This window comes from Cydia splendana, chromosome 23 (assembly GCF_910591565.1).
Source record: "Cydia splendana chromosome 23, ilCydSple1.2, whole genome shotgun sequence".
In the NCBI taxonomy this organism is placed as follows: Eukaryota; Metazoa; Arthropoda; class Insecta; order Lepidoptera; family Tortricidae; genus Cydia; species Cydia splendana.
In genome coordinates, this window is record NC_085982.1 from 1330099 (window position 1) to 1354812 (window position 24714).

General features: G+C 38.0%; 3 protein-coding genes across 3 annotated transcripts in view; all 3 read right to left on the bottom strand.

Annotated features, from left to right (window-relative positions):
- The window catches only part of LOC134801706 (probable ATP-dependent RNA helicase DHX35), a 29832-nt gene extending 24135 nt beyond the window's left edge, over window positions 1-5697 (bottom strand). The window contains exons 1-2 of the mRNA XM_063774303.1: window positions 5506-5697; window positions 4909-5174 (exon numbers count right to left, since the gene is read on the bottom strand). Of these exons, the coding sequence (XP_063630373.1) occupies window positions 4909-5174; window positions 5506-5539 (300 nt within the window). The 5' untranslated portion in view covers window positions 5540-5697. The remainder of the gene's footprint in view (window positions 1-4908; window positions 5175-5505) is intronic.
- Window positions 1677-3719, bottom strand: LOC134801943 (ceramide phosphoethanolamine synthase). Its single transcript, XM_063774575.1, has one exon. The coding sequence runs from the start codon at window positions 3145-3147 to the stop codon at window positions 2026-2028; it is 1122 nt and encodes a 373-aa protein (XP_063630645.1). The 5' UTR covers window positions 3148-3719; the 3' UTR covers window positions 1677-2025.
- A 1381-nt stretch (window positions 5698-7078) lies between the features above and the next one.
- Window positions 7079-14481, bottom strand: LOC134801701 (probable serine/threonine-protein kinase DDB_G0276461). The gene is made up of 5 exons (XM_063774295.1): window positions 14302-14481; window positions 12469-13674; window positions 11536-12159; window positions 9941-11339; window positions 7079-9415 (listed from the first exon to the last, which is right to left on the bottom strand). Exons 1-4 carry the CDS (start codon window positions 14374-14376, stop codon window positions 10611-10613), a joined length of 2634 nt encoding a protein of 877 aa, XP_063630365.1. The 5' UTR covers window positions 14377-14481; the 3' UTR covers window positions 7079-9415; window positions 9941-10610.
- Between the last annotated feature and the right edge of the window lie 10233 nt (window positions 14482-24714).

Genomic DNA, 24714 nt, shown 5'->3' on the forward strand with positions numbered 1-24714 from the left:
TACATTATTAACTAGAGTGCCATATATGTCCAGGTAGCGAAAAAGATGTGCTGCGTGTGTTGTGTGTGACTCTAGTTAATAATGAACATGGAAGATATTTCGATTAGTTCAAATTTCCCCGCAGTCGAAATTCCCCCCACCTTATAGAATAGAATAGAATAGAATAGAAATAATTTTATTCGTAAGCACAAACACAAAATAAAAACTTATACTTATGCTTACTTATGCTTTATAGCAGCTATAGCTCGCATACAACAAACTACTCCGTTATTGCTCCACCTTTTATAACTACATCACCATAATCTGAAATTGGTTTTGCAGTCCTACTGTTAAACGCGATTTTTATCGATGAAAATAATACCCGAAATCGTTGATGTTCCGAAAATAAATAGATTATAGTATCATTATTACTGATTATTACTGATTATAATGCAGGTATCAATTCAAATACAGATGTAGATGCACAATTGTTTTCTTCATATTCTCGGAAACTTTCGTATTTGTCATACTACTTCCATCAACCTCAGTACTTTTCGTACCGAGACTGACTGAAATAGCAAGACACGTTCGTACGTTTCCGTGAAAATACGATGGAATATAATTATGCACTACATCTGTAGATATTACCACCGTTAATATAACTGATAATTTGTAAATATATCGCAAGAAGTAAAGTTCATAAAACAGGTGGTCAGATAAGGGCGGATACAGACCTGCAACCCGACTGCAACTTGTATGGGAACTGCAACGTCGGCGCAGTTCCCATACAAGTTGCAGTCGGGTTGCAGTTCGTCTGTACAGTCGCCATCAGATATATCGGGACAGCCAAGGCACTCACAAATATCTGACCACGCCTCTATTGTCAAGAAGTTAGAGCGGTTTCGCACTACGTCCGATCCGAATCCGATCCGAACCCGTGAAAATATGGGTCTAGAAAACTCGGACCGAATTCGGATATTCGCTAACGCACTAGTCCTATCCGAATCCGTGAAAATATGGGTCTAACTCGGACCGAATTCGGATATTCGCTTACGCACTAGCCCTATACACTGGATGCCTGCCGCTTCACGTCACCCAGCCGCATACCCCGCCCGCCCCGCTGTCTCTCTGCTCGTACGCAGCTCGGCTTTAACTCGGACGCAGTGCGCGAGCGTTCATACAAATAATACTAAGGCTACTTCGGTCCGTCAAAAATCTTCTCCGGAATGGAGATTCTAGAATGACGGAAAGAAATCGGATGACTGAGATCGGATCTAGTGCGTAACTTACCATAGAAATAGTTCTACGGCTACAACGGACCATATTTTCACGGGTTCGGATCGGATTCGGATCGGACGTAGTGCGAAACCGCTTTTAAAGTACATGTTCAGATATTTATGAGCACCTTGGCCGGTCCGATATATCTATTAGCGACTGTCGGCCTTTAGACACTCTTGCATATTCGAGCGATAAAGGCATATAGAAATAACGAAATTTCGATTTTCAGTTTTCCCGATAAACTCTCTGATTCCTTGATCTTGACAGGATCGATACAGTATTTTTTCCCTAATTATTATTCATTGTGATGACTGATGATTGACACTTGTGTCTATTATATTTTAGCATGAAAGAGTTTAATAAGTAAGGAAATTAATATAATTTTAAAGAGAAGAAACGTTTTTTAAAGAGTTGTGAAGAAACGTTTTTTCGCCATTCAAAGAAACGTGATGTTCTCAGAAAAAAGGGCACCACTGTCAGTTGTCAAAAATGACGATATACTAAATTTTTGGTGAACTTTCATAAGGAAATTGCTCAATATCGGACTAAGTGGACAAAAAGAGTATTTTCCCAGTGGGACACTGTTTCTTCAAGACTCTTCCAAGACCCGAAGCGATCTATTGCGTATTATTGACAACCAAATAAGTCGTACCCTCTGCTTAAACAATACTTTCAAATATATTCAATAGATCAAACATAGATCTCTAACTAACCTTAATTACATATTTGGCAATCACGTTAACCTTAAATACTAATGGATCATAACATTCATAACCCATCTACACCATTGAGCACGAAAGACTGTATGGTATCGACCAAGTATTCTGAAGTACCCACAGCTACCACCAGACAAACGTAGCCACTGTAGTGTACCACTTTTAGAAAAGGCCAAGTTTTATCACAGAAAACAGCTAAAGAAAGAAGATGTAGATAGCTATGCGGGTTCACAATCCGCCATAAACTTGTCGCAAAGAAGAACAATCCAGATCTGAACATAGTTTCTCGTCTTATCAAGTCATATTCAGCGTTATTCTCCAATAATTCTTGATAAATGTCTATATAACGGTTCCAAGCGAGAGATGATAGCAGCATTTGACCGGAAAACAGTCCTATAACTTGAATTATCCTTTGATAAGTCACTTTTGTTTTATATGAAATACCGATCTCCGCCGTATGATCCTTTTCTAAATCTTCGCTTGTGTTTATTTCTTTTAATTGGTGGTAAGGCAGCGTGCTTACAGGGGTGTCTCTGTAACCTCTTCTAGGTGGATTATTTTTAAGGAACACCAATATACCGACCATCATAGCGATAACTCCTAATAAATCACAGATTCCGTCGATCCAGAAACCGACAGTCCCAACCTCAGTCCGCTCTCCTTTTATATTCTTTCTTTCTCTAGCTACATGACCGTCAAGGTCGTCTAAAAACATTCGAATTTGGAATAAAACAACTGCGAATCGTCGTGCAGCTAAACTCTGGCAGGTTAAAAGTTTCGCTCCGATCAAAGCCACGAAAACGTGGAAAAATGAAATCATGTTTGGAGTCAGGAATTGCCAGCGTTTTGAGATCCCAAGCGCTATGTCGACTATAGAACAAAAAGGTCCGTAGATATAATGGTTTACATGATCTATCATCAACGCTTTGACCGTTGGGTGACATAACGGATTTATACTGCATGGAACCCATAGAACATCTTCATAATTCGCGTCCTTCAATATCGACTTAAACGTCGAGCTCTCACTCCTGTTTTCCGGTACATTTCCAAAAATATCTAGTCTATAATTCTGTATGCGTAGAAACAGGAATGTGTCCATATAGATGCAGTATATAAAAGTCACTAGGAGGAGCAAAGTGAGTACTTTGCTGGCTGTTGAAGAAGGCCACATCATTTTCAATGTCAATTTTATAATAAAGCTTCGCTATAACATCACGCGTTGGCGTGAATTGGGTTAGCTATTTCGGAGTCCGAATTCAAAACATCTGCACGAGAACTGTTAAAATTCCGCCTTAAAACTTATCGTAAATATCGATTTCCACACATGTTTACATCACTACACATTTTTTAAATATCCCACTAAAGAACACGATCTTTGTTTATCAAGCAAGCATTGTTTTAACGAAACACAAACGTTCCATCACCGCGTTTCACATTACTTTGTTATTAAAATCGACATCACGATATTTCGCGTTCCCGTTTTTATGGGATCCGTGCGTCGTGCGCGCGCAGCGGTACCGCTAGGCGGAATGACGTGAAAACAAACATGGCGGCCATCGAGCGTTCCCGCCAAAATTTATTACCAACATTTATAATGAACCTTTTTAAAACGGGATAGAGCGCAATTTGACTTGACGCGTTTTTATGCCTGTTTTTGTTATGCGTGTCATTGAGAAACTGAACTCATTTAGAACGGGATAGAGTGTATTTTGCATTGGCAAGTTTTGGCAGAGCGTGGACTCTGAATTCCTCTATCTGAGCGCAATACCAGTATAGGGAGACCTCGACTTTAATAATAATTATATCTAATAATAGTTCTCATTTATATGGATGAGCTTGAAGAGACTGGCAGTTCTTAATAACAATTGGAATAATATACAAATGTTTTTCAATTACTTATGTCATTATTGTATTTGTGTTACAGATGTTATGGTTATGCTATCAACTCATAACCAATGTAATTAATTAGAGTAGAGTTGATAATGATTATGTTGATGGTGCTATAAATTAAAGAAAAGTTAATTAAATTTACATTTTTGGTTAGATAAGTTGATGTGATGGAAGATTGCTGAGTTAATTAATTTAAGTAATGAAGCGCAACATTTTTATAGACTTGCTTACTTTTATTAATTAACCTCAAAAAATTGTGGTAGGTGTGGGTAGTAGTATTTAGGACCATTTATTATCTAGTTCTAGTATATTCAAATTTAAATGTTAGTTACTATTAGGCCAAGTAAAGTAAATAAATTACCGTGTCAACTGCACTTTCTGTTGTATTCTGCTTTGGTTTTGTTTTTATTTTCTGTGTTGTTTTGTGTTTGTTTTACGTGTCAATGTAATAATCCTTTATTTCAGACAGTAAATTTCATTTTTTTTTCTACAGTTTTTGCGTATTTTTCCCTATCATGTGTCAATGGGTACACTGAAAATCAGCGTTGTAACACTACTCATGTGCTACGACACATGCTGAGTGTTATCCTTTTCTGGAACCACTCGCAGCACTGTAACTTCAAATTTACCTAGATGTAAGCTTATTTTAATGTTGTTGTGTATGTGTGTTTCGAATAAAAGCATCATTCAAGTAGGCCCAAGCCTAGAGCGGTAAGATTTTAGGGGTGACACTCTGCAGTCTCTCTACATATAAGTATGGTACTGAGAAAGAGGTGCCTAGTACTTACTACAGGGCCTGGGGCCTAGGGCTGCCAACACTGCAAATCCGCCACTGTCTATGCTCCAGTAACAGCAACCAAAAAACTATATATAGTTTGTCAAAGGACTGTCTCATTTCAATCATAGACAGAGAGAATCATACTATCTTTGTCTTACACTAGTACTAGCACCCAAAAGAAAAGGATGAGTATAGTTTTCCTTACTGACTGACAAATTGGTTTGACCAACTATACATCATTGCAAGAAAAATATTAAAACAACTTACCTGTGGCACTTGTGTCGACTTCCCGCAACCAGTTTCTCCGATAAGTATCAAAGCCTGATACTTCTCCAACAAATACAATATGTGGTTCCTATACTGGAACACCGGCAGCTTCTGTCTCTGACTAGTCAATGGTAGATGATGATACCGATTATAGACAAAATTAGTCTTTGCATCACTATCTGTGGTCAGCGCAGAGTCTGTGTTTGGGTTTATCAGTATCTCTACTCCGCCATCTTTGTTTCTGGCTGGATAGAGTGGGTCATTGCCTGGAATTCGAAAATTAAAAAGTAAACATAACCACATAACCTCAAAGAGACCGTTGTTGTTTTGTTAAAAAATTTAGTTTCTCAATATACTACAGGGTTTTAGTGTCTCTAGAGATTAAAGTCTGATTTTAATTTACAGAAAAACCTACTTAATGTGTTGTTCTAAGACTCATTTTGAGTTCGAAAGACTAAAGTAAGTTTTGAATCATGGCTAAAAACCAATAAAATTGGCATGCTTTGCAAAAATCATATTAAACGTGATCGTTTTTGTGTACACTGGCAATTAAATGATTATTACGATTAAAATAATCCTAAAATACACTTCACTTACCCGGTTTTATGAATCGAGGTCTGCCAGACAACATTTTTAAGATGAACGTTAAATTTATAACTTGTGAGTATGAACACTTTATTTAGTTACGTAGTTATTAAGTTTCTAATTGTATTTTAAGACATAAATAACACAGTTTGTTCATTGAGATTGAAAACAAAATAATTATGATTACAATCTAGTTATCGCCATCGGACGCTATTATAACGAAGCAAAGAAAGCAACTGTCACTGTCAATGTCAATAATGTCAGTACGTAAGTTTCAATTTACGCAATGCACTAAATCACTAAAACAAAACTTGAAGCTTGAATATTCATGTTAGAGTCGGACCAAGAATACTCTGGAGCGGATTTGATAGCCCACGCAGTGCAAGTGTCATTTATACCTCATAATTTCATAGAAGCTTGACGTTTAAAATAACACGTGTACTGCGTGGGCTATCAAATCCGCTGCAGACTTTTCATGGACTGACTCTATGATGCATTGTGATCAAATTGTGATTCCATACCATTTCATAAAAGCAAAAAGTTTTTAACAAAATCGTGCTAGACATCTTGAGCAAAAATTGATAAATAATATTAGAAAAATGCCATACATCGGAACGCTTTACTTTTTTTTTTTTTCAATTGTACAAATATTATAGATCAATGTAATTTGATTGGCAGACGGATATTTTTATAGTATAGTAGCGTCAACAAAAATGTGAATTTTAAATTAAATCGAATATACATGAAACCCTTGATGCTACATTTAGAGTTAGACTAAAATAAGTCTGCAGAGATTTTGATAATGACTGTGCAAGTGTTATGTTAAACGTCAGCTTGCAGTCTGGGCTGTGAAAAAAATTGTTACACGTTTACCTGTTCCAAGTTAAAGAATATAAAAGCCATAACAGACTACCGCACAAAATATCTCTTTCTCGCTCTAACTTATAACTGCGTCCTTGACGCATGTACGGCGACCACCTTACACACTATTGATACGTGCGCCGCACCGCGACCTTGGTGCGGTAGTCTGTTACGGCTTTAAAGGGGCCCACAGATTACCACTTCGCCGGACGATATCAGCCTGTCAGTTGTTCGGAACTGTCACATTTTGCAATTAACTGAGGCCCCATTCGCAAAGGAACTTTTTCAACGCGCGGGAGTACGTCTCACAAGTGATTTTTAAGAGTTCATATGAACACAAATATTAGAAACGATAAAAAAGCGCCAACGTCGGGTTTTAACGCGACGCTTTTTATGCTCCCGTGCGAATGGGGCCTGACAGGCTGATATCGTCCGGCGAACTGGTAATCTGTGGGCCCCTTAATACTCACCTCCGTACAAACGCTCGAATGCTATTTACACGCTTGCTAATGCGTTATTGTATTCCGGACAACTTGATCTATTTAGCCCGCTCAAAACTCGCGATCGCGCACGGGCTTTTCAAAAATTTACATCAGGCCCGGATCAGCCACAGACCCCCGTTCACACGCAGGTGATTGAGGATGCTTGTTGAGACTTGTCAAGCGTGTAAATGTAGCAGAAGTGGATTAGGGATAAAAATTGGAAGTAAAAAATAATCACATCGTTAGTTTAAGTATTTTAATAATAAAACAAAATAAATAGTATAAATACGTAATATTGAGAAGAATAACATCATCTTCAAAACATTATACAGGTGTCAGTAAACAATATGTATATAAATCATTAGTTGGCATGGCGTATTTTATTCAATTCGTTGACAATTTCTTCAATAAAGGAATCGAGACAATCGCAGTAGTTCTTTTCTGCATAACTGGCATTACACACCTTGCAATGGCATTTGGGCATTACTTTATACATTGTTAACTGGATTCTCAACATTTGCATTGTTTGGTACTGCTTCTCTGACCAAATTAATAATATCTACTGAGTTTGAATTGTCATTGCCTGATTCGTCCGGTTGTATGTATCTTGCTCTAACTAAAAACTTTTCCTCCGGACTTTTTATATCTTCTGGAAGACCGGCCATATCTGTTGGTATTACTGTAGCATTGTATTGTGACGCCAAATCATTGTACAAATCTGTGTTTGTTGAAGCTGATCTTGAATTGTCCTGCATCTTCAATAAATCACTTAAGTGTTTAGCAAATGCATTGTATGGCATTCGGAATTTAACATAGTAAACCGATGGGCGGTATGAAGGAGGTGGATTATTCACTCTGTAAGTTAGTTCTATATCAGCATCAGTGTCGAAATTTGAATTCAATTTCGCGGAATTCGTTCCACTAATCCAATTTGCTAGCTTATCGATAACCATGTGATCGTTGTAGTAATTTAAAGTTTGTTGTGTGTAAGGTCTGTTATTATTAAAATACCTCGTGATATACGTGTAGGGTGGTGAAGGTCTATTAACTGCGTTTTCATTGACAGTTTGAAGGTGTGGGGTGCCATGTATGATTGTTTTACTTAATGCACTGTTGGGATAGTTCTGTTTTAAGTAGTTTTGCATTGTATAGATACTATTCCGTGTATTCATACCTGGTTCTTGGAAGATATTATTCACGTTTGCGTTATTCGGCCTTACTGCAACTACAGGGGTATATTTATTAGCATAGGGCATATAAATGTAGGGTTGATTTTGACTTTGTTTATATGCTTTACTTAGAAGATAATTCCAGTTTTTCGAAGAGTAAGGGTTTAGTGAAGAGTAGACATTGTAATTTAAACGGTTATTTGGTACATACAGCTTTTGATTTAAATTTGTTTTTATTGGAATGACGTCTGAATATTGAGCCATGTTTTGAGGTGTATATTGCAGGATTTGTCCTACATTTTTATTTTGGTAAGGATGTTTATGCATGTTAAATTTTAGCATAGGGGCAACAACCGTTTGGGCATATGCCTTACTAGTTATAGGAGGATTACTTGGTAATACTTCTTTCGTTGCTTCACCATAATGAGCAGGATTAGGCTGGTATTTAGCATTGATAAAATTGTTTAATTGATTTGTAGATTCTGGGTTTACTATAGCGTTTTTAAATCCGTTTGCATTCGATTGCATTGCATTCGTGATTAATGTATAGGATTGGTTAATAGCGTTATTGTGCATGTCTTGTGTCGGTATATTATACAAAGCATTTGGCTGGCTTATGTCGCGATTTTGATTGATGTTATTTGTATTTGAGAGACTTTGTGCTACATAACTTGCTTGCACAACAGCAGGCTTAGAATAAAAAGATGACACCCAGGGAGTATCCACTACCCCTACGCTGGCGGCTACATAATTCTCATTAAGATTACGAAGTGGTTGCTGAGACTTCAAACTATATTTATACTCATTGTTTGATTCATATAATTTGTTCATTTTATCAGCAACCCCCTTTGCATGATCTAAATCAGCTGTATAATCACTCCCAAGAAGATGATTTGTCTCCTTTGAGAGTTGAACTGCGTGAAGTATTCTATTTGAATCAATCGTATTTAGGTCAGACTGCTGACCTATCGTATTGGCAACATTTTCATCACGATTTCTGGTAGAATCTTTCACGATAGGATTTAACCCAATTAATTGTTTAGTATATACAGGACTGTTAAGATTATACTGCGACGATTGGACTCCAACATTTTGATTCTCATTCGTAATCAATTCTTGATCAAGCAAAGCTTGTAAAGGCCGATTATCGTATAAGTAAACTCCTTTGTATTTCGCTAGTTCTGCTTCACGAAGATACAACTTTTCTTTAATATCTACATTTTCACCGTCTTCTTTATCTAATATAGATTTCTTGATCAATGTTAAGGCGTATATAATATGATCGCGACTTGGAACTATCACAGCACCTCTATTTTCATATAACTGGTTAGCAAATATCGTCCAGAGTTTTAGTAACACCTCATCACATTTGGTATTATTTGGCAATTTGTTTTCTTTAGTAGAAAGAACCTGTGAAATAAAATGTACTGTCATAATAACTTAATTATGGGACAATCTAACACAAATATGGTTTATAATATATGATAAATAGACGACTATATATAATATACTTATATAAAGTCTGATACATTTGTCCACCTGCCTATGATACCTATAAGCTAAGATTAGACGTGTTCAACTGGTAAATATAGTCTGCATTTATAACATGTTACAGTTGTTACACACACTATACGTTTCAGTTCAGCTCTTTTATCTCCTATACTTTGCTCTTCTTAAACCTTCTTATCTCTCTGAAAAATACTGTCTAATTTCATTTAATCCTCGTATTTGTCCCGGCTTTTCACCACGGCTCATTGAAGCATAGGGTCCGCTTGGAAAGTCATCCTAAGAATTGCCTTAGGCACAAGATTTACTTTTTAATATATGGTATTTAGATACTTACAGTAAAATGTTCATTTAAAGGATAAATTCACCACTTTAAAAACTTGTAGTATCGTATACATATGCTTGATGAAAATTAGTTTAAATACTTACTGTATTCTGAGCTGTCACAACTGCCGATGTCAAATAGAAACCTACCCAAAGCCACATATTGCAAATACTGCATCCCCATACCTCAGCCGTATAAATACTTCAGGCGAGAATTAATAGAAACACAATGTCACATTATATGCCGTGAAATCGGATTTTACGGTCAATATTGTAGCACTTAGGAACAGTTAAGAGTAAGTGTTTATAAAAAATTTATCAATTACTCAAATAGGAACTTTAATGCTGAAAATCACAGATCAGTTCTAAAGCTACTTAAGTTTTACACTGCGTCGCTTTGATTTTCATTGCATGTATAAATATATTATAATTTACTGTATTAATTATTGACAGAATTCTATATAACCGATTTATATAACTATATTGCTACATGAACATTTTGAAGAGTAATAATCTACACAATTTATCCAGTGCGCTAAACTTTAAATGAAAAAAAAAATGAAAAGAAAAATTATTTATTGCACATATAAAAATGGGGTTAACAGTGGGAAGTGAAAAGTATAATGCTACCTGGTAACAAAATTGATTGTGTTTTTGAATCGGTTTGTCTAACATGCAATTGAACTTCAAGTGATTTTCAATTATTATTTTACATGAAATAAAAAGTAGACTTAAAATATTCCTTTATTTATATTATAATGTCCTGCAGTAATCATTAATGTGTTTTTTCACACTGCTCTGCTTTTAAGGCATCAACAATATATTTTATTCCTTCTAATAATTTTGCAACATTTTCACTGTGACATTTAGAGGAGGGGAATTTTACTAAGTCAGTTGCTATATCTACTATCATTTGACTAACATACTTTTCTGAAGCCTCTGGTGTGTTATGCCCATCCCGCATCATATTTTTTGAATTCATTGTTAGCAAAGATCCAATTTGATTTGTTGTATCAAAATCATGTTTGGTAACATAATTGTTTTTGACAATTTGGAGTTGGGGATGTGTAAAGTCAATCATGTTAGGATCATTTGATGTAGCTTCATTTTGTCTCAAAATTGTTGATTCGATTTTTAGCTCTCGTGCATCACCATAAGGCCTTTGTCTGTATCTATTAAATCGTCCCGGAAAATTAATAGCTTTTTGTGGTCTTTGATATAAAAATGGAAACCTTCTGTTAAGCTTTGGTTGAAAAGCACCGTCGGCGTAATCAAAATCAAAGGGACGTCTCTCATCCAAGTCATAATCCATATCCAAGTTCTGTGGTGTGCTTTTGTAGGTATTTAGAGGTAAGTTGCGTGTACCTGCTTTAACATTTATATTCGGATTTAAGCATATACGTGAAACAAGGTTATATACTTGTTCTGGTGAAATATTTTCTCGTGAAGGTATAATCCATTCAACATTCCTTGGTGTAAAGTATGGATAAGTAGGGTGTGGTCGCTGAAAAATAGATAATTCATGTATTATATATATAATAAGGTTAAACCTAAAAATATACTCGCCGAAATAAACAAATACTTAACCTTGAAAATTATGAAATGTTTAAACATCCTAAGTATTCGTAATTATTAATAGACCAAGACAAGTGTGCCTTTGAACATTAAACGACTAAAATCTTCTTTTGGAATATACTTACTTTATAATTTCCGTAAAAACCACTCCATGGCATATTATATTCAATCATTTGTTGTTGGTTTGGTGGCACGCCGAAGGGATATACACGAGGTTTTATATTCGATGTGGGAAAACCGTTGGGATAGACGCGAGGTTTCGGTCCGTTCACAAGGAAAGATGATTTGGTTTCCCAGTTAAGATTATTTTGATTTACAGGATATAAGTTCCTAGGAGGAAGAGGACTCCAATAATTTAATTGAGTGGCGACGTCTATGTTTCTACTAACTTCTTTCAATTGTTTTTGAAGACGAGCATCGGCCACGTTTAGTCCACTTTTATCAGGACTCTTGTAGTCTGTCGCAATAAGATTTTCAGTCATGCTACTCTTTGTGTCAGTATTGTCTTTGTTGGCTTCAATATCTATGATAGTATCCCCACTATCAGGAGAAATCAAATCGTTTTTCAGTACCACATTTACTGGGACAACACTTTCTTCATGTATCTCTTTGACATTGTCACTGTTCAAGCCACTCACTGTCACTGTGTTAGCACTGTGTGTGGTGTCGGCCCAGTTTTGTTTTTCTCGTGAATTTACAATCTTTATAATATTTTTTGATAAGTATGGATGGACAATAGGGTTTGCTCGCTGAAAAAATATTACATTAATGTAACAGATATTTATAGCCAAGCAAGCGATATGGAAAGGGCCTGTCAATATTATAATAATATTTAGTAAAACACTAAACCATTAGTCAAAAAAACGTATAGTCGCCGCAGTAAGCACATAATCTTGACAAACCTTGTAAGCGCTTTGGTTGTTATTTACTGTAAGCTTATATGTGAAATAAACAATATTGAAACATCATATTCGTATTTATTAAGACCTGTGCTGTGAAAGTGTTATTTTTCTGTAAATACAAATTAACCTACTAAAATCTTCTTTTAGAATACTTACTTGATAATTTCCGTAAAAACCACTCCATGGCATATTGTATCTAATCATTTGTTGTTGGTTTGGTGGCAAGCTGAAGGGATATACACGAGGTTTTACATTCATTGTGGAAAAGCCGTTGGGATTGACGCGAGGTTTCGGTCCGTTCACAAGGAAAGATAATTTGGTTTCCCAGTTAAGATTATTTTGATTTACAGGATATAAGTTCCTAGGAGGAAGAGGACTCCAATAATTTAATTGAGTGGCGACGTCTATGTTTCTACTAACTTCTTTCAATTGTTTATGAAGACTTGCATCGGCCACGTTTAGTCCACTTCTATCAGGACTTTTTTCGTCTGTTGAAATAAGATTTTCAGTCATGATACTCTCTGTGTCAGTATTGTCTTTGATGCCAGCTTCAACATTTGTGATAATATCTCCATTATCAGGAGAAGTCATATTATTTTTGACATTGTCACTGTTCCAGCCACTAACCGTCACTGTATGATCACTGTGTGTCTCGTCAGCCCAGTTTTGGGTTTGATCTTCAGTGAAAATACTGTTACTGGTATTTTCTACGTTATCAGTAGTAACTTCACTCACAACATCTTGTAGTGAAGCTTCGTTGGCAACGTCTAAATTATTTTGATCTAAAACATCGATATTAGTTAAAGTCATCGCATCATGATCAGGAACTGAAGATATTGAGCCACTTTCTTCCTTTTTGATATTAAATTGAGCTTTTTGGTTCCCATCTACACCACTTTTGGCTAAAAAAGTATTACCATTATCATAATTTTGGATATTGTGATTTACTGAATAATGAACTTGTTCAGGGTTTGGTGCGCTATTGACGCGAATGCCTATATCGTAACCATCTTGCCCGCTGCCTTCAGAGTTATCATTTTGGTTAGTAGATAGATTGAGATCATGTCCTCCATTGACCAAGTTTTTATAAAAAGTACGTGTTCCCACCAAGTTTTTGTAAACAGTAGGTGTTCCTAAAGAATTTAGCCCGTTTTGATATCCAGATTGTCCAATTAGTCCTTTATTTACCCACCAAGCTGCCTGGGCAGAGCCAGGCCAAATTTGATACATTTGTCCCCTATTCGCCAATAGTTTGTTTAGATAAGCGTTATATAAGTTGTATTGGTTTTGGACAGGTGATACATTTGGGTTCGGTGGTTGATACTGGATCCATTGCCTGCGGGTTGCCCGAATCTTGGCGCTCTGAATAATACAAAACATTTTAAATAACAACCGAATACTTTATAGAGTTAGACCAAGAAAAGTCTGCATCGATTTTGATAGCATACGCAGTGCAAATGTTATTTATACGTCATAATGTCATAGAAGTTTGACTTTTAAGATAACACTTGCACTGCGTGTGCTATAAAAATCGTTGCACACTTTTCTTGGCTTAAATCTAGATCAGATTATATTTTCATCTATTTAAGTGTAAATGCATTTTTTAATTAATTTTTACAAAAGGCCTCTTACTACATTAGTCTACCCTTAAAACCAAAAAATCCAAACATATAACAGTCCGCTAATTTGTAGCTACAAAAAAAAACAAGATACTTACTGGCAAATTAAACACTAAGTTAACCGGTTTAAATGCGTGTCACTTGAGGTAAATGCGTATTTTAAAGATATCTTCTAAACGGAACATTTTATAACTATTATAGCCGTCTACTTAAAAAGTTCGGTGACCATAATTTGAACATAGAGGATTGCAAAAGTTCGAAAATGTGCCATTAAGAAGATATCATTAAAAGACGCATTTACCTCAAGTAACGCATTTAACCCGGTTGATATACATTTTACAATTTAGTATAAAATCATGATCAAAATTACCTCCACGTCATACCACAGAACAGCGACAAAGATAATGAATATCGCCTTCATTTTAAATATATTTATGTGAAACATTATATATAAATCAGGTTTTAAAAACTCAGAACTGAACTATACACAATGTATTTATAGTTTTGTAGATCTGTGCGATTCGTTCTAGTACAGAAACCATGGAATCTAGATTATTTCCAATTTGATAAAAACATGCCTTATAGCGTTAAATCGTGTCAGTGAAATAACATTTTAAACAATTTTTTAAAGACCATAAAACATAATATTATATTGTTTTATTTTAATATTTACCTGAACATAAACTTGCCAAGAATACGAGTACTTACATTACTATAGTGAGTTTATTCTTAGGGTTACGTACCCAAAGGGTAAAAGGGGACCCTATTACTAAGACTCCGCTGTCCGTCCGTCCGTCCGTCTGTCACCAGGCTGTATCTCACGAACCGTGATAGCTAGACAGTTGAAATTTTCACAGATAATGTATTTCTGTTGCCGCTATAACAAAAAATACTAAAAAGTACGGAATCCTCGGTGGGCGAGTCCGACTCGCACTTGTCCGGTTTTTTAAACTACTTAGGCCCCGTTCGCACGGCAGCTTTTTCAACGCGCGTTAAAAAAGCGTTTGAATGACACAAATGGATAACCATGTATGTATTCACACGAAGGCGGTTTTTAAGCGCGGCGCTTTTTTATCGAGCACTGTTCGATTTTCGGCGCTGAGCGTTGGCGTCAAATTGAATAGACCATACGGAAATCCGTGTATCTGTTCTCACAAGCGTTGAAAAAGCGCCGGCGCTGCTGTCAGTTGGCTGTCAAGTGTCAATTTTTGGTGTCAATCGTCAAGATTATTATTAGTTTCACCTTAAAAATGTCAACTTATGCTTACAAATTCCTGAAATATTCAAGCTATATTCAAATAATACGTCGTAATAGCAAATAAAGTATGGCTTTGCTGAGATGCGTACGTGGCAGTACGACTCACAAGTGATTTTTAAGCGTTCATATGAACACAAATATTGGAAACGGTAAAAAAGCGCCAACGTCGGGTTTTAACGCAACGCTTTTTAAGCTGTCGTGCGAATGGGGCCTTAGGGCCACTTGCACCATCCAGGGTTAGCCACCTCGGGGTTAACCGGTTAAACCCGGAGTTACCAGTACAATTTAACCCTGTGTTAACGGTTAACTTCACATGCTAACAGTGGATTAGTGCAAGTGGCCCTTAGTCGTTTTAGACTATTTTTGGTATGTTAAATATTAAACTTATTGATTAAGTATTGTGACTGTTGTGAACATTAACAATTCCGAAAATATATTTAGCTATTAAAAAAATAATTACAAAGGTTTTTCTGCTAACGTTACATTATCATAGATCATAGACTTGTCTTGTCACTAAGGCCCCGTTCGCACGGCAGCTTTTTCAACGCGCGTTAAAAAAGCGTTTGAATGACACCAATGGCTAACCATGTATGTATTCACACGAAGGCGGTTTTTAAGCGCGGCGTTTTTTTATCGAGCACTGTTCGATTTTCGGCGTTGAGCGTTGGCGTCAAATTGAATAGAGCATACGGAACTCCGTGTATCTGTTCTCACAAGCGTTAAAAAAGCGCCGGCGCTGCTGTCAGTTGGCTGTCAAGTGTCAATTTTTGGTGTCAATCGTCAAGATTATTATTAGTTTCACCTTAAAAATGTCAACTTATGCTTACAAATTCCTGAAATATTCAAGCTATATTCAAATAATACGTCGTAATAGCAAATAAAGTATGGCTTTGCTGAGATGCGTACGTGGCATTACGACTCACAAGTGATTTTTAAGCGTTCATATGAACACAAATATTGGAAACGGTAAAAAAGCGCCAACGTCGGGTTTTAACGCAACGCTTTTTAAGCTGTCGTGCGAATGGGGCCTAAATCAACACTAGACCCCGTTCGCACGGCAGCTTTTTCAACGCGCGTTAAAAAAGCGTTTGAATGACACAAATGGATAACCATGTATGTATTCACACGAAGGCGGTTTTTAAGCGCGGCGCTTTTTTATCGAGCACTGTTCGATTTTCGGCGTTGAGCGTTGGCGTCAAACTGAATAGACCATACGGAAATCCGTGTATCTGTTCTCACAAGCGTTGAAAAAGCGCCGGCGCTGCTGTCAGTTGGCTGTCAAGTGTCAATTTTTGGTGTCAATCGTCAAGATTATTATTAGTTTCACCTTAAAAATGTCAACTTAAGCTTACTAATTCCTGAAATATTCAAGCTATATTAGTAGTAATAGCAAAAAAGTATGGCTTTTCTGAGATGCGTACGTGGCAGTACGACTCACAAGTGATTTTTAAGCGTTCATATGAACACAAATATTGGAAACGGTAAAAAAGCGCCAACGTCGGGTTTTAACGCAACGCTTTTTAAGCTGTCGTGCGAATGGAGCCTTAATCCATCAATTTTTCGTGAACATCGAAATTCAAGTTTATCGAAATCAAAATAGAGTTAGACCAAGAAAAGTCTGCAGAGATTTTGACAGCACCCGCAGTGCCAGTGTTATTTATTACGTCATAATTTCACAGAAGTTAGACGTTTAAAATAACACTTGCTCTGCGTGTGCCGTCAAAATCTGTACAGACTTTTCTTGGTCTAACTCTAGCAAAATTCAACTAGGAGAAGGTCGAAAACTCTAGAGTAGTCTGGAAATACGTTTTCATGTTCAGACCAAAGTTCAGACCATCTGAAGTTTGGGGAGCTTGAGGCGAAAGGCGAGCGAGAAAGAGATAACTTACCTCTTCCTTGCTCTCACTTATAGCTGCGTCATTAAAAGCCGTAACAGACTACCGCATCGCACCGCGACCTCGGTGCGGTCAAAATTTCACGTACGGCGACCATACATACCTACTATCATCTACTATCGATAAGCCCCCTCCAGACTATGCGCGTGAATCGCGGGCGAAGCCGCGAACGCGAGTGTGGAGTCGATTTCGCTGTCTGCGAAAATCGACTCCACACTTGCGTTCGCGGCTTCGCCCGTGATTCACGCGCATAGTCTGGAGGGGGCTATACGTGCGCTGCCGCACCGCACCAACGTCGCGGTCTGGGCCTTAGAGGATATAACTAACGGAGACGCCATGTCTAAAATTTTCGGTACAAAATAGTCTGCCGTTTTTTGCGGGGGAGGGGCACATCAAATGTATAGGTACGTCATGTCAGATAAACGTCAGTCCATACATGTGGTTGACATGTGGTTGACCATTGGCCGCCTTTTTTCGACAGAGGGGAACGCCTGTTAATGGCGGCTCCAGAGGTCTGGGCTATAACCGCGAAAATCGAAGTTCGCAAATTGCGGGCATCTTTCTCTGTTAAGCCCCCCATTCACACTCCTACCGTGTAGGCCGCCTCGTAGTCCGCCTCGTTGGGTAGGATTATGTATGCACACAACTACGGACTACGAGGCGGCCTACTCGGTAGGAGTGTGAATGGGGGGCTTTACTCTAATTACGCCTTTATTGAAGTAAAAGAGCGCGGTAGCCCTCATTATATATGCACGCACCCATAAGTGAGACTAGAACACCAAGGTCGCGGTACCACCATACGACCACACGATCGATCAGGCCTCAGACCGGACCAGGTCGCGGTCCGGAACGCCCGTCTGTTAGGTAGCTACAGCTTTAACATGCCTAAGCACAAAAAGCTATGAAATAAAGCTTAGCATAATATATAATGGAGTAAAAAAAAATCATTTAGATCTACGGATAATATAACTAAACTAAAGATTCTCTTTTACCTTCAGGTTGCGAATCCATAAAATCCGTATTTTAAATCGATTTAAAGCGATTAAATTGAATAACTGCGTAATCGATGACGCCTATGACCCGTATTATTATGGTAAATTATAATAAAATAAGAAGTAGTTACCTACTAAAGAAAATACTATTAGTTCAACCCTTTGAACGCCACATGAATCTAGTATTTTAACTGGATAAGGCATGATGGGTGGGGGAAATGAGCGAACGGGACGGGATAGTCTTATGTATCTTTCAGTAGGAGCAGTGGCGTAGCGTGAACTAATCTAACCGTGGGCGAAGTCGAATCTGCGGGGCCCTTTTCTTTCACTGTGGCCGCAGGGGCCTCGCGCGAGGTCTCCTTTGCCCACGCCTAGCAGCGAAAGCGCTATTATTGTTTGTCCTTGACACAGTCTCACATTTTTTTTTATTCCCCACCATAAATTAGTATGGGTTATGGTGGGCAACAAATAAATTCGACCAATCATAGTGTCGCATTGCCTATGTTTTGTCCCTCATGGACGTATACCACTTCTATAGGATCCTACCTTCTATGGAACGCCATGGCTATAGTGCATGCGTGTATAGCCCCCTCCAGACTATCCGCGTGAATCGCGGGCGAAGACGCGAACGCGAGTGTGGAGTCGATTTCGCTGTCTGCGAAAATCGACTCCACACTCGCGTTCGCGGCTTCGCCCGCGATTCACGCGGATAGTCTGGAGGGGGCTTATCGTCAGTGGGGAGACACTCCTCACATCGGGCAAACGGTAGATGGTAGCACTTGCTTTCGCAATGTACATGTGCACATATGTTTCCGATTCAGGCCACAAGATGGCAGGCCCTCCAACGCGCACGGTCCCTATTGCGGGCATCTTTCTCTGTCACTCTAGTTACGCCTTAATAGGGAATATTACGCAAAACTCTGCGTAGTGGGCGTCACTAGCTCAATCACATGGCCTACCGTAAAACACGACAATCGAAACTTCGGTTTTTGCGTCTCTATCTCTATTACTCTTGCCTATTCGATCGATAGAGAGGCTGATAACGAAATTTCGATTTTCGCGTTTCGCGGTAGGTCACCTGTAAACAGGCCCGCCGTCATAGTGAAAACTTGTCAAAGAACTGTTTAAAAGTGGTAACACACTATCGCACCGCACCGCGACCTTGGTGCGTCGCACCCATAAGTGAGAGCGAGGAAGAGATATCTATTTCTCGCTCTCACCTACGGGTGCGACGCACCAAGGTCGCGGTGCGGTGCGATAGTGTGTTACCACTTTAAGGCCTAGTATGTTTACGTTACTCTATGGTTGAGTATGTGTACTAGTGCTGCACTCTGGCGGCAGATCATTGCAGTAATACTCCCTATAGGAGTAAAAGTGAACGATGCCCGCAATTTGCAAACTTCGGTGTCCGCAGGCCCTCTGTCATGCTCTGAGTTGCCAAAATCGTGAACTAGATGTCGGTCTGGTAAATTAAAGGATGTTTCTACCATTCGTTGTTCAAATTCTGTGTTAGATGGCGCTGTACCGTCGGTAAACTGGCTAACGATGTTCCAACACAGACTGTATTAGTTTATGTAGCATTTTCATTGTCGAGTGTCAAACCAACTTAAATTAAGTTGGTTCCAAGTAAAATACTTGTTAAAGGTCAAGGTATAAAATGAGTTTTACCTTCAAAATATTAACCAAATTAACCTAACGTTTATAATTTAATTGTTTTGTTTATGTTTAAAAATATTTAATTATCTTTGTGTGATGAAAAACATTGTGTGTAACTCAGGGGGTAAGAATATTGTTACTCGAGTCCTTAATTCACTCCAGCCTGCGGCTGTCGTACTATTATTTCAGTAATGTACTGACTATTACTTAGTACTATTTTACTAAAAGACTTAATACCTATAATATGTCTTTAGTCATAGATACATTTTAATAAGTAAGCTTATAGAGTGTTCACTCCAAGTTCACTCTCAAACACGGTGGCCAAAAAATAAGCGCATTCCCGTTGCCAGGGAGGTTTTGGGATTATACTGAGCAACTTTTACTATGGGACCAACCCCGAAATCGCGAAAAAAAAATTTACCCTCCCATAGAAGATGGACCAGCCAAAGTGTATGGAACAGCCAAATATTTTTTGCGATTTCGGGGTTGGTTTTAGCCCCGACTGTGCAAGTGTTCATTTAACTTCTATGAAATTATTTGTATAACAATTATTATTTAAATTATGACGTTTAAATAATACTAGCGCAAATCGCTGCTAACTTAGTTTGGTCTACTCTACAAATAAACTAGTGGCTCCGTGAGCTATAGACCTAAAATTGTTAAAATATTTTAAATTTATAGTTCGTTTTTTTAGCATTAGAAAGAACTTGAGAGAAGGTAAGCGATCTTGACATGTCTTTTAATTGATAAACGCTTTTTAAAAATCAGTAACTATTACTTATGAAAGCAGAAGAATATAAATGATCATATTAGATTCATAATTGTTACATATTTGCCGTAGCTTATTTTTAAAATGAGTTTTTCCATTAAAAGACACATCAAGGTTGTTTACCTTATTTCTAATGCTAAAAAAACGAACCATAACGCTAAAAAAAACGAACTATAGGTATAGTACCTACAGCCCCTTTGTCTATGGCCCGTTAGACTGACAGGGTTGTTCAAATACAGCGCTAGATGTCGCTGTACCGTCGGGAAACTGGCTAACGGTGTTGCAATACAGGCCGTACTAGTTTGTAGCCAGTTTCGTCGTTTAGTTATTAATATATAGAATTTGAAATTGTGATTTTAAGGCGCGGTGTGTAGTAAAATACGCTTTTTGTAACCATATTTACAGACTTTTACAAGGATTTCATGCATTATTTTCTAGTATGTATAACTTTAGTCCTTGAACTACGTTATTGCTTGTCAGAAACACAACGGCTCATTATTATCTCGATAGAATCTTAAGTAGAAAACATGCTTAAAGCTGTCTTTTGATCCATATTTTAGAAGTACTACGACGAAAATGGATATGAAACTTACCTCATTCGATAGCTTTTAAGTAAATCTTCGTTATTGCTGGTCCTTTTATCGATACGTTAATCTTTTCATTCATAATTTTATGAATTCAACTTTTGCCTACTAAATTACACCCTACGCGGCAATACCTTGCGCCCATTCCCCGCGCCAGTACGCCCGTGGCCACTGCCAGCGTCGGACCTATGCTAGTTTAGTGGACGTTTCATAAAATGGGTAACCACTGTATAAATATGCAAATATGTTATACACACAATGTTTTTCAACATACTTACGAAGAAAAGCAAAACAATTCTTAATTACTGTGACATTTCAGACATTCGCCCGTCATATTGTCATTTTATAACAAGTTGGGAAGCAAAGGCACACACTCATCTAACCAATCCGGAATTCAGTCACGAATGTCACGATTGATAAATTGTGTAAACATATTTTATTAAAGGCTATTAAATTAATCAAATTGAATCATTTTTAAACATATGTGTACGGGATTCAAATACCTATGTGGGAGTGTTTAGTGTATGGTGGTAACCATTTCACCGCTTTTAGTTTCCGAGTTACCTACATGCGTTTTAAGGGAAGTGGTCGAAAAATGCCTAAAATGGTTTTGTGTTTAATATTAGGTAAGGTAGAAGTACTAGTGCTCGACGCTGCACTAGTATTCGACATGGGTATAATGTGTAGCTTTAAAATAGAGCTCGACGGCTAATCCTATTGTCTATTGTTAAGTAAAACCGCTCGTGCCACGTGCCACAACCAGTGCCTACATAAAAAATACGTACTTCGGTTACTGAGTGCCGGCGAGTCGAACGCTACAGAACCAGTCTAAAATGTGTCATCGAGATGCGTAACAAAGGCGCGTTATCGGAGAGCGCACCTACACTGGATTTTTGAACGTTGGCCTAGCCCGCGCTCAGGTGCCAAATAAAATAATTAAGACCCTTTTTTTGCAGGTAAGTAGCACGTGCGGTTTTACTTAACAATAGACAATAGGATTAGCCGTTGAGCTCTATTTGAAAGCTACACACTACGAGTATACTTTATGTCAAAGTAATATAGGTTAAATTTGAACGGCGACGATCTTTCTGTATTCAAATTTAATTCTTGTCACTTTGACATAAAGTGCCCGTGTCGAATACTATTGCAGCGTTGAGCACTAGTACTTCTACCTTATTTCCGCCAAGTCCGTACCGTGCGATATGGAAATTTATTCCAAAAAATGCTGTTTTTATATACCACACTGGTGGCAAGCAAGTATACGACCCACATTCACCATAGCCTATGGACGCCTGCAGCTACGGGGATGTTACACATCATGCCAAATGTTGATTGATTTATATCAAATAAAAGTCCTAATATATAAAATAAGCTTTCATAAGTAATAGTTACTGATTTTTAAAAAGCGCTTTTCAATTAAAAGACATATCAAGATCGCTTACCTTTTTTCAAGTACTTTCTAATACAAAAAAACGAACTACAGTATTCTTCCTTATTTTCAATACCTACTTGCCCGAAATTGACTTCTAGAATTAGACCAAGTCTGCGACGATTTTGATTGCACATGCAGTGCAAGTGTTAATCATAATTTCATACAGGTTTGTCGTTCAAAATAACACTTGCACTGCGTGTGCAATCAAAATCGTTGCAGAATTTTCTTGGTCTAACTCTATTATATTTTTAAGGTAAGTAAGTACTAATTTCTGTCGCATAATAATTGGGTATAATTTGATTAGGTTCTTAATTTGTCGGGGTATACTCTGATATTGTATATAATTTTATTAAGTACTCATTCAAATACGAATTTGCTAATAAACCTTATTCGATATTAATTGCCGGAAAAAATCCCGGAACTGACAAATCAGAATATTCAGAATACCGATGTCTTCAGAATAAGGACGTAGACATGCTGCGCGGGAATGGTGCGGTGCGCCGCGCGGGGCGCCCGCCCGCCAGTTCTACCACTCGTCTGCTTCACCCCCTCGGAAACGTAAAACTCAAGTATAAAAGCGCCTTAATAATAATAATTTTTGTGAACAACGTCCTGACTTGACGTTGTTTTGATCTTTGACTACTTTTGATGGAACGTTGGAATTTGTGTGTTTGAAACAAATATTTTGTACCCGAGTTATAGATGTTTTTAGGGTTCCGTACCAAAAGGAACCCTTATGGTGCAACTCTGTCCGTCCGTCCGTCCGCCTATCTGTCACATTGCTAAATAACTTGATTAGGAATAACGCTATGAACAACGCTAACCCAAATACATTGCATGTGTAATTTTTAGGGTTCCGTACCTACCCAAAGGGTAAAAACGGGACCCTATTTCTAAGACTCCACTGTCCGTCTGTCACCAGGCTGTATCTCATGAACCGTGATAGCTAGGCAGTTGAAATTTTCATAGATAAAATAAATATTTAAGAGGGGCTCCCATAACAACAAAAGTGATTTTTTTGCCGTTCTTTGCGTAATGGTACGGAATGAAACGTAATGACTCGCTTTTGGGTGTTTTATTTTATTTTACTTATATTATGAATTATGGAAAATGTTCAATATAAAGAGGGGGCAACATTTCAAAGTCTGGTTATTTCAAATTTACAGTAACGGACTTTAAGTGTTGAGCCATTTAGGGTTCAAGCTAATTTGGTTGAAATGAAAATGTTAATCAGATCGGGGAAATCCTGAAGAAATAGGTCACGAGCACCCTAAACCGGCGAGCGTGTATGAGGAATGTTATGAAAGTGAAGGAAGCGAAAGAGGTATGTCAGGATCGTAGCAAGTGGATATCCGTGGCCTCTGCCTACCCCTCCGGGAAATAGGCGTGATTATATGTATGTAGGTATGAAAATACTAATTAGCTACCTATTATAACAATTACAGGCCATGACAGTACCTAATGTATACTGGTATTGTCATCCTATTAACACATTCAATACCACTAAGTGCTACGGGTTACGCTCGTAGCGCGTAGCCACGGTTTCGTCGTATGTAGCGCGTAGTCGCTACGAACAGTGTACCCGACAGTCGGGTTCTTGGTGTTGAATGTGTTAATATGGTCAGCATCAAAAAGTGATATCATATCAGTAATCTTGATATGGTTTGATTGATGGTATTTACCATCATTATGTTAAGACTGGGTCGACCGTCCAGTGGCACCCTCATTAGGGGAGTTGTGTTTTAGGCCTAGTTTCCCCTCGTTGGAAGGTCAGATGGCAGTCGCTTCCGTAAAAACTAGTGCCAACGCCAGTTCTCGGGCTTAGTTGCTGATCGGACCCCCGTCCTATCCTATGAGCCGTGGCAAAAAGCTGGGATAACGCGAGGAAGATGGCGATGTGATTGTCTCATTAGTACAAACAGCAACACTCCTAAATGTACATCGGTGGACCTTATTACAAAAGGCATAAGGGGCTGTCCATAAATTACGTCATATATTTTTGACGATTTTTGACACCCTCCCCCTAAAATCATCCAAAAATCATGCTTCGAATGACCCCGTTTCCTCCTACGTCATGCTATCATCCGATGTCCAGACCCCTAATTTGAAATGACGTAATTTATGAATAGCCCCTAAGGTCCACCGATGTACAGTTAACAGTGTGGGCGATGGTACCTACAACAGCCTTATTTGAGCT

Excerpts from the sequence above, each read along its gene's own strand:
- LOC134801943 (XM_063774575.1), bottom strand. The coding sequence starts at position 3,147 with ATGATGTGGCCTTCTTCAACAGCCAGCAAAGTACTCACTTTGCTCCTC.
- LOC134801701 (XM_063774295.1), bottom strand. The coding sequence starts at position 14,376 with ATGTTTCACATAAATATATTTAAAATGAAGGCGATATTCATTATCTTT. Across the intron at positions 13,675-14,301 it reads TTCTGTGGTATGACGTGGAG|AGCGCCAAGATTCGGGCAAC; the intron begins GTAATTTTGATC and ends TGTATTATTCAG. Across the intron at positions 11,340-11,535 it reads GTTTTTACGGAAATTATAAA|CGACCACACCCTACTTATCC; the intron begins GTAAGTATATTC and ends TCTATTTTTCAG.